Source organism: Nipponia nippon, unplaced genomic scaffold (genome assembly GCF_047370975.1).
Source record: "Nipponia nippon isolate SJK-2023a ecotype South Korea unplaced genomic scaffold, ASM4737097v1 scaffold_8, whole genome shotgun sequence".
Lineage (NCBI taxonomy): Eukaryota > Metazoa > Chordata > Aves > Pelecaniformes > Threskiornithidae > Nipponia > Nipponia nippon.
This window is the reverse complement of record NW_028262402.1, coordinates 41,478,913-41,495,220: the sequence shown is the minus strand read 5'-3', so window position 1 is coordinate 41,495,220 and position 16,308 is coordinate 41,478,913. Positions and strand designations below refer to the sequence as shown.

The 16,308-nt window shown below is 38.6% G+C and overlaps 1 protein-coding gene across 5 annotated transcripts in view; it reads left to right on the top strand.

The window, feature by feature from the left end:
- Positions 1-16,308, top strand: part of CCDC171 (coiled-coil domain containing 171) — a 168,759-nt gene that overhangs the window by 45,484 nt on the left and 106,967 nt on the right. For all 5 annotated transcript variants that reach the window (XM_087742166.1, XM_087742164.1, XM_087742162.1 and 2 more), the window contains 4 exons: positions 4,788-4,891; positions 7,710-7,799; positions 9,687-9,887; positions 14,661-14,828. In XM_087742166.1, coding sequence (XP_087598292.1) covers positions 4,788-4,891; positions 7,710-7,799; positions 9,687-9,887; positions 14,661-14,828 — 563 coding nt within the window. The remainder of the gene's footprint in view (positions 1-4,787; positions 4,892-7,709; positions 7,800-9,686; positions 9,888-14,660; positions 14,829-16,308) is intronic.

Genomic DNA, 16,308 nt, shown 5'->3' with positions numbered 1-16,308 from the left:
GTATACCTGCAAAGGGAACAGATGTTTTGCCTGAACTGAGCCAAATTCTGAGGCAACCTTCAGCAACTTAAAGGTCATATATTCACAAAGGTTGTGTAGGACACATAATACAACACAATACTTTTTACTGTTGATTGTGAACTAGTACTATATTGCATTCATTTGACCTAACACAGAACAAATATTTCTGTTTTCATTAAAATTAATTGTAAGTCAGTGGTTGTCACTCTGCTACCTAGCTTTATGCATAATTATTGTATCAAACTCAACAAACTGCTGCCTGCTTAAGCATTTGAAGTAGTGGCTAACATAAACTGAACTTTAACATCAAAGCTAGTAATTTTTTTAAAGGTGAAAATTGTACAGTTTTTAAAATCTTAATTTAAAACTGTCTATACAAGTTCTCTCTATGCAATTCCTGTTAGAAAATCACATACTAGACACAAAATGCTTCCAACTTACAGTTCAAGTAAACTGGAAGAAAACAGGCAAAATGTTGCTTAAAGAGCAAGTAGATTTATTTTATGTAAATTGCAATGATATGTTTCTGTCCTTTTTAGCAACAGTAGACATAAATGGGTCGTATAACACCTTTAAAGGAAGATGCATTTTTTTTAATATCTTCACAAAAAGATTTTTTTTTTTAGGACCTGGTACTGTTGTAATTGAATAAAGGAACTTCTTGAGATTTTTGTTGTCCTTAAAAACCTGGCCATGAATCTGTGATGTACTGATTTCCTCACATGGGTTATATGATTTTTTTTTTTTTTTTTTAATTTGGAAACTGGTATCAGTTTTATTCTGTAATTATATATGTAATTCCTGTGGGCAATACCTGTAGGTTTACTGTAGTTATGTCAACTGAAAAGCTCTTCAAAACTGTACGTTTTCCTCAGTCTTGCAAAGTTCCACATGCCCAGAGGGTCTTCAGCAATTCTGGGGGGAGCTGGATGCTGCTGCCAAAGTGCAGTTTCCAAAGCAGTAATTGTCTTTTGGGTAGGTTTTCTGTTCTCCCTAGTGGTAAATTTTGCGGAGAACAGCTTTGGCCTGTTTCTATAATATTAGGGATTCAGTAAGAGTAACTTCAGTATTAACTTGCTTTCTTTAAAGTAAACTTTGAAAGATCTTATTTGAAGAGATTTTTTTTTTTAAGCTTCAGCATCACTGCAGAGGCTCAGTTGAGGCAGAAAGTAAAATTTGGCTCTGCTGTGGATTGAGTCTTTATGGCTAATATTAAAATGAACATTGACCAAGACATTTGTTGTACATATTTGCTATGCTTCTAAGTATGAAACTTAAATTTTTAATGCTATTGCCTTACTGTGTTGTACTTATGAATTTATTATGTAACAGTATGTATTTTAATTTGCAAAAACATGTTTAATGTAATCATATTTGATATGGGAATACCTAGGTGCCAATAAGAGTAAAAATCTTAAATAAATCTTTGCAGTCTAATTAGCCGATGAGAGGCTGCGTGAGCCACAGCTGGCTGGGCGGTCTTTCTTGGTTTTGTTTTTAACTTTCAACTCAAGTGGTTGAGATATCTACTTAAATCTGTCAATATTAGAGGTCCAACCCCTTTATTTAAGTGCTGATTGGGCTGTGATTATTGGGCTATACAGGAACAAGAAGAAAAGACTATATTTTTAAGATTAAAAACGGAGGTATTTTTAAAAGTTTTTTTCTTTATACATTCCAAAATAACAAGCGTAAATCCGTGTCTTCTCCTTTTTAAGTGACCCTTACAAATTTTCCACAGTGTTGTTATTCTTATTGAGCAATTTGCATGATTTCAGTTTGTCCCTGTTCAGTTTATCATATTTTGCAGTTATTCAGCAGTAAGGTTTGTGCTCAGGGAAGGTTGTCTTCATTTCAGGAAGAAAAAAATTGTCGTTGTAGTAATCTGAAAAAAAAAGTGAACTGAGTATAAAGTCCTAAGACTGTAAGTTTCTTTGAGTTAGTGTCACTTTTTAATGCTGGCCACCAGTACTGTTTTGGTCAAAAATCTAAAACACAGTACTATATGAGCTGTTATGAAGAAAATTAACTCTGTCCTAGCCAGGCTCAGTACCGTTAGTAGAAAGTCTGAAGCAGCGAGTTTAAGAGTTTACTCACTTGTATACCTCCTGTCAGACTCCTGTTGAACCTGACATTTTCTCAAAAATTCTTCCCCCAAACTCTTAGGTGATACTGGGCAAATGCTTCAAGTATTGTTTGTTTGTTTGGTTTTTTTTCCCCCTCATTGATGAAGTAGAGCCTCTCCAGCAAGAAAGTGCCGTTTAGATTATGTTGCACGTCTCCTGCATAGTTGTATAAAGACAGACAATGTTTGGCCTGTATAAAAGCCATAGGCTTCTTTTCAGCTAGTGCAGGAAGGTGGAATCTGGTATTTCTGTTGGCAGACTGAGCTGCCTAGAAAATAGGGTTGCAGCAAAGGCGAGGAATGCCAGCATGGAAAGTTTACTGGCAAAAGTCTGGTTTTGGCAAATATGATGTAAATTAAGATAGTTCAGAGGCATATTTCAGTGACAGCATTGCAGGTTGGGACTTTAGAAATGAAGATCCATTATTTAGACGGCTTGATGAAAACCAGGGGATGAAAGACAACCCCTAGAGTGACTTAATAGGTATTATTTTTAACTGAATGAGAATTGTGAGTTAAAACTTCTCTAGAGCTAGAGGTATGGAAGAATAGTACTTTTTCTTCTATGCAACAAGATCACTGCAAAATGTTCCTACAACGGGTAGCAGTGAGAAGTCACTCTTGTAATTGAGAAGATAGGATTGGAGCCCTGTGCATCCTTAACTATAGCCGTGGTTAAGTGATAAAAATGATAGTAAGATGTTACTAGTCTCTTTCTTAAATGTGAAGTCTAAACTTCTCACAAAAGGTCAGATTTTTATGAATTCTTCTTGGGTTGATTCTAAGTGTAACATTGCTATTTGGGACATCTCTAGGACTCAGAGGTTTGGTTAAGGGCACTAGAGTCTCATTAGGAAGATTTTGTTTTTCCCTGACTGTAGACCTTTAGAAACTGTGGTAAATAGGTGTCCACTGGAGTGGCCGGTAGGACAGAGCAGAAGTCTGTTACTGGGACGTGCATTCCTTTTAAACTCACTTGTGAGCTATAGAGCAGATCTTGCTGCTGGTACTGAAGGTGATCTTACAAACCAGCATTCGTTTGACTAGGTGTGACTTTGACAGTAACTGCTGGCTGGCAAGTCAAAGTGAAAAGTTAGTGTCCAATCTGAATAGTACTCTATGCTTTCTGGTATTATCAAAAGGTTGGAAGAAAAGAGGCTAATTAATTGAAAAAGTTTTCAGAACGGCTGTTGACAATACTTTCCAACTTGTGTCTGTGTTTAAGTTTTCCACTGACTACCGTTGGTGCATTTTGCATAGCCTACAGGACAAATTATCATTTTTGTATAATGCTTTGAGTAGAATGCCATGCTTATTAGATAATACTAAGCATAGGATTCTTAAAAAAAAAAAACAAAAAAAACCAAAAAAAAAACCAAAAAAACAAAACCAAAAAACCCCAAAACACCAACCTGAAAGTCTGTAAGTGCACCTCCTCTAGCTGACAAAATTTTATGGAGAGCCAAAGAAGAGGCTTAGAGTGTAGTATTTGGTTTGACTTTATGAGCCAGCCTAGGTGAATTGCTTAGTGACACTGACCTTTCAGAGGTGATAAACACCTGTATCATAATTTAGTTCTGCTGGGAGTAACGATTGTTTAGCCTCTCTGGATTTCAAATGCCACAGATTTTTTCACTTCTTTTGCAAAATAAGGATGCTGTTAGTGTTGGTAAAGTTAGTTTTGCTTATAGAACATTTTAAGACTCGTGGTAAAGATGATACTATAATTTGTTACAAAATAAGTTTATAAATGCTGCGTACTAATGTAAATAATGCTGAGAAGAAGAATCTTTCAATAACCTGGTATTTTGCTGTAACACCAGAAAAAAATGAATAGTTTGTTCTTGGAAATTTAATATCAGCTGACATCTTGTGACCTCTTGATCAATACAGTGTTGTTTTGCTTTCTTAGCTCATTGTACTATGGGCTTTGGAATGCTCAAACTTGTTCATATGTCCCTAATTAAGGCAGCCAGATCAGAAGTCTCTGTCTAAAGGTTTAATAAATAAGTGTAGTGTGTATATAATGGATATATCAGCTTTAAGATTTATAATTGAAACGTTATGTAGGACTCTGCAGACAGATAATAAATTTTTTTTATTATTTCCTTTGGAATGAAATTCAAGATCATTTAAAAGGTTTTTAAGACCTCTCCAAGCAAAACATAGTCATGTGATCTTTGGCTTGGTAAAGGTTTGAGTAAATGAAGTACTACATTATAATATGCATAGTCACAACAGAAAAATAATGTCAGGAAAAGTGTAACATACTTAACTTTCAGGCAACGTGTTTTTCAAAGTGTGTTATCGTGCAGTTTTAAAGTTGGCTGGTCTGACTGAATGCACAGACTTGACCACAGTAGAAATTATGTGAGACTACATGCCAAATACATTAGGTAGAAATGTAATCCAGAATTTACAGTTCTGTATCTTGTATTAAAGCTTTTATACAAATGTCTTTCAGCTGTATTTGCTGTGAAAGTATGGCTATTCAGCTACATCTCTTGTGGCTAACAAGGCTGCTGTTCAGTGTTTTGTATTGTCACTGAAGCCCTAACTAATTTTAATACCTCTCATCCAGGGTGAGTAGTTTTCTCTCTGTGGCTTTAAGGCTTAATTTTCATTCTGTATTTTTCTTCAGGCACTTGTAAGGACAAAGATAAACCTCCGAGCCTCTCTGTCCTTGAGACTTTGAGGTCTACCTTGACAGCTTACCAGAACAAGCTGGAAGATATGTCTAATGAGGTAACACTTGCACTGTTTGGTTCTATATGTATCGCCTTCGGCCTGCAGCAGTACATACGCTTTGCTTGTAAAAAAGGTCAGAAGAGTGGGAATGTTGAGTTGACAGCTTCACGTACACCCGAAGAAATAATCTCTGTCACTACTATTTCTCTAAGCTTGCCCTACAGTAAAGTTTCACTTACATTTGGAGGGACAGGGAGAAAGGGTTTTTCTTTTTTTTTCTTTTTTGCTTTTTAGTTTAATTTGGTTTTGTTTTCTTATTAAACTTGTTGGAGTTATTATTTTCAATAAACATTCAGGAAAATGAGCCATTCATATCTAGGATTTCAGTTGAAGGATGGTGATTTAAGAGTTGGGCAGTGTATACTGCAATAATCCTAAATATTGAGCCTCAACAGTCATTGGTATCAGTTATGTGCATTTAAAAAGTGGCATAATTTTCTGAGATGAGTGTGTTTATGATGAAATCTCTTCTGGTGCTATTTTGAGGTCTTTTCAAGTAAAATAAGACCGTGACAATACTTTAAGTTATCTAAGACAATGATGGAAATATTTAAATCTTGGAAGTCTTACCCTTGAAAAAAATAAAATGTTTTCCATGCAGTCCTACTGGTCTTTTATTTCACTGACAGAAAAGTCACAATCTTGCATTTATTTTCTTATTTGTATTGCTAATGTGATTAAATTAATCCTCTTGGGTGTAAATGTTTTATCAATTTGTGGCTTTAAAAGCTGTAGAGAGGAGTTAACTGCACTGTTAGAGCTTTCTGTACAAACTTGTAGTTAGCTTATCTTTGGATAAAATTGGCAAATACAGAAAGGCAAGGTGTGGTAATATTGTAAAAATGCCAGTACTGTTTTTTCATTTCTAGGTTTTGTCTTTTGACAAATGCGTAGGCTAGCTAGTCACTCACAATGCTTAAAAACAAAAACAAAAAAAACACAAAAGAAAAGTGTATTGGCTGTGCCCCTTTTATTGGAAAAGAATAGTCTCCTGCAAGACCTTTGAGTTTGTTCAACGGGCACAAAAATAAGTGACCATGGAGACAATTATACTTTTGTAAACAGCAAGCACTGTTAGGTCTCTCCCAGTGAGATAAGAGAACCGATGTGTATAGTCATTATGAAACTCTTCTGAGACCCAAGTCTGGAAGCTGCAGAGTAACTAGGAACATATTACCCACAGCGAATTGTTATTTGGGAGGAGGAATGTCACGTGATAGGCAGCACAGTTGAAAAGTCGACTCAGCAGGCTTTGGCTTAGTGATGTGCTTTGTTGTGAAACTGTGCCAGAGACAGCAGTGGGGAGACCAAGGGGGTGGCTGCTAAGAAAGCAAAGAGAGTATTCTGACAGAAAGAAGAATGAACTGTCAAGGAAAATAAATCGCAAGCAGAGCAGGACCAACTGATGACCTGCCACAAGACTTCCCAGTAGGACTGTGTGTGACTGACCCTGAAGTTGTCATATGGAGCCAGAGATCACCGGGCACCTTCATGGTGCACAGAAAGGGCAGTGCTCTGTCCTTCTTGATTACCCCCACCCCCATAGATAACACTGCTTTTGGCTTTTTATATAGTAGATACGTTTAGTAATAAAACTTTTTAATAATACAATAATGCACAAAGGGACTATGAAGGGCACTGTGCAATAAAAACAGGATATTTTAATACACAGCAGTAAGGGTTTAGTTTTGAGTAATTATGTAGCGGTTCTTTTTATAGAGAGATTTTCAACAAGACCCCACATATTGATGAAGTTATTAATGTAAGTGTACACCTGTATGTATATGTGAAATATGCTGGTAAACTTGTCATGTGTCACCTCTAAGTTACACATTAAACATTAGATTAAATGATCTAGTTCATTTGTGTTACTGAAAGGTGTATAAGTCTTTTGTTTTTGACAGATAACAAGTGATTGACTTTCTGTGTAGTGCAGAGGCTAGAATATGTTTGAGGAGAGAGAGAAGGCTAGTAAACCAACAAAAAGACTGGAAATATTCCAGTAGCATTCTGTAATTTACTGTAATTATTTCTAAGGGTTCTGCCAGGTCTCCTGATTTGAGACCAAACAAAATATAATTTCCAAAGTAATTTGTAAATTTTGTAAATGGGATATTTTACTTCTGAGTTGCTCCTTAATGCTCAAGTGCTGGCAGTAACCTGCACTATAATACATCTCTGTTCGATGCTTTCAGACATTTGTATTGCTAACCTCATCATCAGGTAACTAAAGATACAGATTATTATGATGTGTTATTATCTTTTTTGAAAGTGGAAAGTGAAGCTAGTATGTGTTATGGTCATGAGCTACCTCTAAGGTGGTTGCTTGTAACACCACAAACAGTTCAGTAGTCACTGTGCCTCAGAAACGTTGCTGCTTTTTATGGGTATGCGAGTACTATCCGGTGCTCAGTAAAAAATAGAGACCACTCTCGTAGCTGGACAATTTCTGCAAATGGCCACTGACTTTGAAAACTTGTTTTCTCAAACCACTCCCCAGATCATAATCTAAATTTATTACATTTTCAAATGCATTTCAAAGTCTGTGTTTTTCTCAGATCTTTTGAGAGTTGATGGGAAAGTTAACAGTGGACTCAGTTTGGGATTCTGCCACTGCTATTTATCTTAAATTATTATAAAAGAGTTTAGTGCTTTTGTAGTGGCATGTTATGTAGATTTTATGAAGTATAAATATTGTCAAAGGAATTGAAAACAATGGGTTTGTTTTACATTTATATACAAAATTTTCCCTTTATATTCAAGTGATTATGTAGCCTTTCTATAAAAGCCTGTTTGACCTCTGCATTTTTCACAGCTTGGGAAAATGAAGGCTTTGTGTGAAAAGATGACAAAAGAACTTGAGATATCCAAAGGGAAAATCTGTGCTTTAAGTCAAGACCTTAAGGTATGGTTTCATGAACTTAACATAGAATTTAAAAGTTCTGTAAAAGTATCTTTCTAGATTTATGGTATCTTTTTTTTTTTTCTTATCAGGATAAGTCTCTGTATCATTGTATTCTGTTAAGCAGACTAATTTGCCTTGCATGCTGCTTTATTCTGGTTACCACCTTAGACTACAGAACTGATCATTTCAATGATTGCATTTCTGAAATAATTTGAAATAGATTTATCAATTTGCAAAGTATTGTTTTATATTAAAATCAGCATCAGTAATTTTTTTCTTAACTTTTTCTCAAAAAAATGAGAATTTAATTAACTCTGTTCATATGAAAGCACATTCTATTAAAGCTGTCCTTTGTTGTTTTTTTTTTTTGTGTGTGTTTGTGTTTATCAGACAAGTTAATGCATGTATGAAGGATCAGGTCATCCTTAACAGTTGTACAATTTGCAGCCCAAAATCTCTGAGTAAAATCTACCTAGGAACTGATAAAAACACTTGAGAAGTCTCTTCTTTAGTTTCTGAACAAGAATTTTTTTGTCTCTGTTTTTGGCTGACACACCACTTTTGTAATGTCCTGTCTGGTTACCTCAGTGGCCAAGGGAGTGAGGAAGTCCTGAGGTCATGGTTAAACTTAATCTCCCAACTGGCAGTGTATTATATTATTGCCAAAATAGAATGTCTCTACTCCCAGTGTTTCTCAGATTCTTTTGCTGGGGATATGCTGCTTTATCACTTCAGTTTAGTCACAGATACTTCTGCAGCACTCATTGAATCTTCATATTAATTGATACTTGCACATGATCTCCTGTCATCTGATCTGAACTTTCTTTACTAATTTATTTTCAGAAGACTTAAGACTTATGCTTCTGTTGCAGCACCTTTGTAAGGCACCTAAAAATTTTGCAACCCATTGCAACAGATACTTGTATTCTTTGTGCAAAAACTGAGTTTGCTACACACACACGGTACTGGTTTTTGTGCAGTACACCAGTTTCTGATCTCTTTAAATTTTTGGTAATAAAATTGTACATATGAGTGAAAACTAGATCCAGTCTGAAAACATTTGTGTCAGAAATTTAACATTGCTTTAATCTTTTAGTATTTTCATTAAGAAGAATAAAAGTTGGCATTGTCTGATGAATTTGGGAGTATCTTTCCTATTATATTTTCTATATAAGCAGCTGTGATTTTATGAAAAACAATGCTTTCAGTTTGACTTTCAGTAAACTTTAGCAGTGCTGGAAGTCCAGTGGTTGTAGCAGAGGAAGGTGTGTGTATGTGTCCACTCCATCTTGGCAATCTTTTAGCTGAAAAGGGGTAGTGTATTAAGTTCTTTGTTTACCTTGTGACATTTGGTACTGGTAACATAATGATTGCATTTATGACCATTTCTGATTATTAGTTTCTTCCCATGGTTAAACCTCCGAAGAGAGTCCTCATGCTTTTTATCATGCAGATAAAGAATACAGTGGGTAACAACCACTGTCTGTTGCCTACTCACTCAGCTGTAATGGATCAGAGATTTACTTACGAAAATAATGTATCTTTTCACTATCTGTGAGAGCTCTCCACTCCGCAGAGGGTAACTTGCATCCATACGTTCTGCATCTCAGGTGTGGGAGTAGAGGAGATTCCGAAGGTCTGTGCATCATAGAGCTTTTAACTCTGAGATAGCTTTCTGATGCTGTTTAGTTACCAGCTGTGGAGAAGGACTATTGTCAATTTTGAAATTCTGTTCTTGACAAGATACAGTCAGCTTAGCCTGGAGTCTTCTGAACACATGTGGCTATGTGACTGTTTACTTCCTCAGATGCTGAGCACTGGACTAAGGTAACATTTTATAGAGTGAAATTCTTACCAGCCTTTCTGTTCCATGCCTCTGTTCTACAGGAAGCTCAGGATAACCTGGCTGATGCCAATAAAGAGTTAAATCACCTGCACACTAAGTGTGCAGACAGAGAGACTTTAATAGGAGCTTTAAAAATGGAACTACAGGATGTGCGGCAATGCTGGGAGAAGGAGAAAGTACGTGCCACAGAATCTGAAAATGAAATCCAGAAGCTTACCAGGGCTTACCAGAAGGATATGGAGGTATTACCAGAGAAAAGATGACTGTCAAAAAGAGTCTTTATTTAATCTTAACTTTATACATTTACATACATCAGATGGTTACTCTTAGTCTTAACAGATTTATCCCCAAAATATGATTTTAAGATACATGTTTTGAAATATGTATTTAATATCTACAAGATTTCAGGACATATTCATTCTCCTTCCTGCTATATCATAGAACAGTTTGGGTTGGCAGGGACTTTAAAGATCATCTAGTTCCAACCCCCCTGCCGTGGGCAGGGACACCTTCCACTAGGTCAGGTTGCTCAAAGCCCGATCCAGCCAGGCCTTGAACACTTCCAGGGATGGGGCATCCCAGGCAACTTGTTCCAGTGCCTCACCACCCTCACAGTGAAGAATTTCTTCCTTCTATCTAATATAAATCTACCCTCTTTCAGTTTAAAGCCATTGCCCCTTGTCCTATCACTATGCTCCCTTGTAAAAATTCCTTCTCCAGCTTTCTTGTAGGCCCCCTTCAGGTACTGGAAGGCTGCAATAAGGTCTCCCTGCAGCCTTCTCTTCTCCAGGCTGAACAATCCCAACTCTCAGCCTGTCTTCATAGGAGAGGTGCTCCAGCCCACTGATCATCTTTGTGGCCCTCCTCCAGACTTGCTCCAACAGGTCCATGTCCTCCTTAAGTTGGGGGCCCCAGAGCTGGACACAGTACTCCAGGTATGGGGCCTCAGGAGAGCGGAGTAGCGGGGGAGAGTCACCTCCCTCGAGCTGCTGACCATGCTTCTTTTGATCCAGCCCAGGATACAGCTGGCCTTCTGGGTTGTGAGTGCACATTGCTGGCTCATGTCCAGCTTTTCATCCACCAGGACCCACAAGTCCTTCTCATTAGGGTTGCTCTCAATCCATTCTCCACCAGCCTGTATTTGTGCTTGGGATTGCACTGACCCATGTGCAGGACCTTGTACTTGGCCTTGTTGAACTTCATGAGGTTCACATGGGCCCACCTCTCCAGCCTGTCAGGGTCCCTCTGCATGGCATCCCTTCCCTCCAGTGTGTCAACCGCACAACACAGCTTGGTGTCATCGGCAAAATTGCTGAGGGTGCGCTCAATCCCACTGTCCATGTTGCCGACAAAGATGTTAAACAGTGCCGGGCCCCATAGCAACCCCTGAGGAACATCACTCGTCACTGGTCTCCGCTGGGACATCGAGACATCGAGCCGTTGACCGCAGCTCTTCGAGTGCTACCATCCAGCCAATTCCTTAGCCACCGAGTGGTCTGTTTGTCAAATCCATGTCTCTCCAATTCAAAGACAAGAATGTTGTGCGGGACAGTGTCACATACTTTGCACAAGTCCAGGTAGATGATGTCAGTTGCTTTTCCCTTATCCACCAGTGCTGTAACCCTGTCGTAGGAGGCCACTAAATTCATCAGGCAAAATTCACCCTTAGTGAAGCCATGTTGGCTGTCACCAATCACCTCATTTTCCATGTGCCTTATCATAGTTTCCAGGAGAATCTGCTCCATGATCTTGTGGGCACAGAGGTGAGACTGACTGGCCTGTAGTTCCCCTGGTCTTCCTTTTTTTCCTTGTTAAAAATGGAGGTTATGTTTGCCCTTTTCAAATTAGTTGGAACTTCACTGGACTGCCACAACTTCTCAAATATGAAGGGCAGTGGCTTAGCAACTTCATCTGGGAGTTCCCTCAGGATCCTCAGATGCATCTCATCAGGTCCCATGGACTTGTGTACCTTCAGGTTCCTTAGATGGTCTCAGACCTGATCCTCTCTTGCAGTGGGTGGTTCTTCATTCTCCCAGTCCCTGCCTTTACATTCTGTGACTTGGGCAGTGTGGCTTGAGCACTTGCTGGTGAAGACAGAGGCAAAAAAGTCAGTGAGTACCTCAGCCTTCTCCATATCCCAGGTAACCAGGTCTCCCATTTCCTTCCAGAGAGACCCACATTTTCCCTAGTCTTCCTTTTATCACTGATGTACCTATAGAAGCTTTTCTTGCACTTGACATTCCTGGCCAGATTTAATTCTATCAGGGCGTTAGCTTTCCTAACCCTGGCTGCTCGGTCAGTTTCTCTGTATTCCTCCCAGGATACCTGTCCTTGCTTCCACCCTCTGTAGGCTTCCTTTTTGTGTTTGAGTTTGTCTAGGAGCTCCTTGTCCATCCATGCAGGCCTCCTGGCATTTTTGCCCGACTTCTTTGCTGGGATGCATCACTCCTGAGCTTGGAGGAGGTGATCCTTGAATATTAACCAGCTTTCTTGAGCCCCTCTTCCCTCCAGGGCTTTATCCCAAGGTACTCTACCAAGCAGATCCTTGAAGAGGCCAAAGTCTGCTCTCCTGAGGTCCAGGGTAGTGAGCTTGCTGTGTGCCCTCCTTGGTGCCCTAAGGATCTTGAACTCCACCATTTCATGGTCACTGCAGCCAAGGCTACCCTTGAGCTTCACATTCCCCACCAGCCCCTCCTTGTTCATGAGAACAAGGTTCAGCATAGCACTTCTCCTCATTGGCTCCTCTATCACCTGGAGGAGGAACCTCCCGGATTGCTTATGCCATGCTGTGTTGTCCCTCTGACAGATATCGGGGTGATTGAAGTCCCCTGTGAGGATCAGGGCTTGTGAACGTGAGGCTGCTCCTGTCTGTCTATAGAGGGCCTCATCTGCTTGGCCTTCCTGGTCGGGTGGCCTGTAGCAGAGCCCCACTATAATGTCACCTGTCCCTGCCCTCCCTTTAATCCTGACCCAAAAGCTCTCAGTTGGCTCCTCATCCATCACCAGGCAGAGGTCCATGCACTCCAGCTGGTCATTGACATAGAGGGTGACAACCCTTCCTTGTTTGCCCTGCCTGTCCTTCCTAAAGAGCTTGTATCCATCCATTCCAACACTCCAGTCATAGGAGTCATCCCATCATGTCTCCGTGATGCCGATAAGATCATAGCCCTGCAGGTGTGTGCATGTCTCTAACTCCTCTTGTTTACTCCCCATGCTATGTGCGTTTGCATAGAGGCAATTTAAGTTGGGCCCCCACATGAAGCTGACTTACTGGCTAGAGTGTCTGGAATTCCTTTGTGCTGCTCTTCAGGTGCTCTCTTGCTGATCTGTGATCCTTCTCTATCAGCAGTAATAGCTTAACCCTTCCAGTATTTTGAATTTTTGAGCAACTATGTTTATTTGAAGAGCTATGCCTGACGAACAATTATTTCTTTCTTTCAAATTGAAAGTTAAGAAAAATGTTCTACAGTTGGAACACACAATAGTATCATCATCATGTGTTGTTAATTACTGATTCACATGGCAATTGATAGATAGCAAATGTGGAATTGAGGTAGTTTTGCCTGTGTGCCACAAACCCTAGAAATTCTTATTTGTGACCTGTTAGCTCATTGTGCTGTGCTATGTGTGGGAATTGCTTCACAAAGTCTTACTTCAGAACTATTATCTCTCTCCTTATATTTGTTTACAGATGTTAATTTTGTTGCTTCTCCCCCCCCCCCCCCAATAAAGCAGTTCTGTACTAGCCATAGCAATGATATTCTTTATCATAGTTGTTGTGCATATTGAGCTCATTATTTCCACAAATTTGGACACAGATGCCAACTGAGTGAAAAGGAAACATTCTTTCCACCTCTTTTGCAGCCTGGTATTTAAATAGTGTCCACATGAAGCAGCTGGAATTGTTATACACATCGGATAATGATTAAAGTGAAGGAAACTAGAAGGCTGGCTACGTTGTAAAGTCAGCATGTCTACAACACTGTGGTTGCATTCAACATGTGTGAATTGATTTTTGGGTTTTGGGATCCATTTTTTCAGGCCAAGTGGATAATTATCATCCTTGGTTTGTTACAGCTCAAGCAAAAACGTAATGATGGTGGCACACTGGATTTTCCTTGGGGTATTAGGAGATCTGCTAGAAACAAATTTAGACTAAACTAAGCTACCATTTTTTTTTATTTCCTGAAGTACCATGGAGTAATTGTGAGAAAATGCACCTAGATATAATGGAAAGAGCTCAGAAAAACCATAGTTCCCCATCTCAGTCATCCACAATTTCTTGATATAAAGCCTCATTCAGGGCCCCTGGAAAGCAATGGGAACCTTTACAATGGTTTACTAACTTTGAATAAAGGCTCTGTTTCTTGTGGCTTTTGAGGTACAGCTTTCTATTGTTGTCTTAAAGTTGCTAAGTTGCATGTTTGTACTAAAAGGATGAAGACTGGAATTTCTGTTGCATGCTATTGTTGCTAAAGTTTATTTATAACTTGCATCAATTTATTATACTACGGACTAAAATCAGTGTAAATGAATGAGGCATTGCTATTTAGTCATACGTAATCCACGCAAAAACAATTTTTAAAAGACTTTAGAGTGATAGTTGTATAAGCAGTGTGTTGTGCCCCTAAGCGAATCAGACAATTTTGTATATGCTGTGCAGATGTTGGAAGTGGGTACAATTTGAATGTACCTGAAAATGTTACAATGAATGATTAAATCACATCTACCAATAGCATGGAAATTTTTATCTGTATCAGGTCATGGTTGTGACCACTCCAGGATTGGTCTGTCTTTATTTATATATTGTGTCTAATTAGACAAATTTTGTAAAAACTTTTCTTACTCTGGCTTTAATATGTATGACTGCAAATATTAACGGTATTGCTTTTAAAAAGGTTTGAGCTTTGTGGGTTTTTTCAGCTGCGTGCAGCTCACATTACTACACGTATGATGCATCTCTTTGGATTCTAACACTGTTCAGAAACAACAGTTAATTTTTCTTTTTGTCTCAGGAGAAGCTAACCTTCCTCCATAGCTTATACCAGCGTTTGGTAGCAGGCTGTGTGCTTATAAAACAACCAGAAGGCATCCTAGATAGATTCTCTTGGTCTGAGCTTTGTGCAGTCTTGCAGGAGAATGTTGATGCCCTGATCTTAGACCTCAACAGGGCTAATGAGAAGGTAAGTGTCCTTAGGCACCAGCTACCTCTATTTAATTCAGTGACATTTGTCCACATCACAGTATCATTAAAAAGGACTGACATTCATCTTATTTCAAAAAGAATTTGGACGTTAATAATTCAATACCATTAATTATGGCTTGTCTACAACTCAGTTTGATGCCATTGCTGTGGGCATGTAAATGTGACTGAAGTCTGTATGAAGTCTCTAAGCTCCACTTTCTGTGCAGGACATGCTAATAGTACTAGCCAATATTAGCCACAGGGACCTAATTAAAAGAAAATAAATTAATCTTACTGATGAAGCAATTCAAAGAACTTAGTCATTTACACTAATAAAGCAAGTCTTTATTTTAGCATAAAACAGAAACAAAATGCACTTATTCCAGGAACATAATCTTTAAATTATATGTTTATGATTAAGAAGTGTTATCTGAAAAAATGCCAGTGTGTTTTTTTGATTTAATTGTAACTTTTGGGTTATGAAATTTGTGTTCAATACAATAGAAATACAATAGAAAATACTTATTTTTATAAAACATGTCAATATGTGTTTAAGGGAGAAGCTGTACTTCTGTGAATAATGTTAATGTGAATAAGCTTACGTGGCCTTTCTCCCCAGAAATCCCTGTGTTTTTAGGAAAGAAAAGACCTCTTTTTAAATAACTTAAACTGGCTCCACAGACTAACCTATGTCACTCTTCAGGATTTTGGTTCATGTTCTGGCTCCATTGATCAGGCCAGTCCTACAGTCTAGTAGAGTGATTCTACATCTTGGCTGCCCTGACATTTTGTTCTTGAGGCATAGGAAGGGAAAAGCTCTTTTGGACATCTATCATCTGCTGGAATTGTGACCACTCTTCTGGCCCAAGTAAGGGACAGGGCTGGTTACAGTGAATCATTTTGACTCTGCCCATCATTCAGTAAATAACCCATCAGTCAATGGAAATTACTAAACAGGGATAGTATAAAATAAATTCTGGATTATGCAGATAGGGTGTACATTTCTATTTTTCTTTTGAAGTAAAGGAGGAAAGGGAATGGAAGGGAATGGGGTGAAGATTAATGGCAGTGTTTGGGGGGGTTGTGTCTTATTGCTTCTTGCTTTTTAATTTAGTATGGTTATTGAAATTGATTGTGAGGTCTCTAGGGCTCTTTTCATGAACTTACCAGCTTTTCAGGGATTTGGGGCAGTGTTGTTACCTGTGTCGTACCTGCTTTCTGAGAGCAAAATTTTTCTGCAGTTTTGTATGATCTATTTGGAAGATAGCTTGCTGATATTCTCTAGTAACAGAGTGTAGGCATGTGTATTTAGAGGTCATTGTTAGCTTGATTCATTACTCTATTTAGTTTGCTTGGGAGCTGCAAAGTTAAAACAGAGTGAATCCCTTCAAGCTTGTTGAAAACACATCATAAAGTAATTAGCTACTTGTGAGGAAAACATTCTGTATGCTAAAATTCCCTGAAATTATTTTAGTACT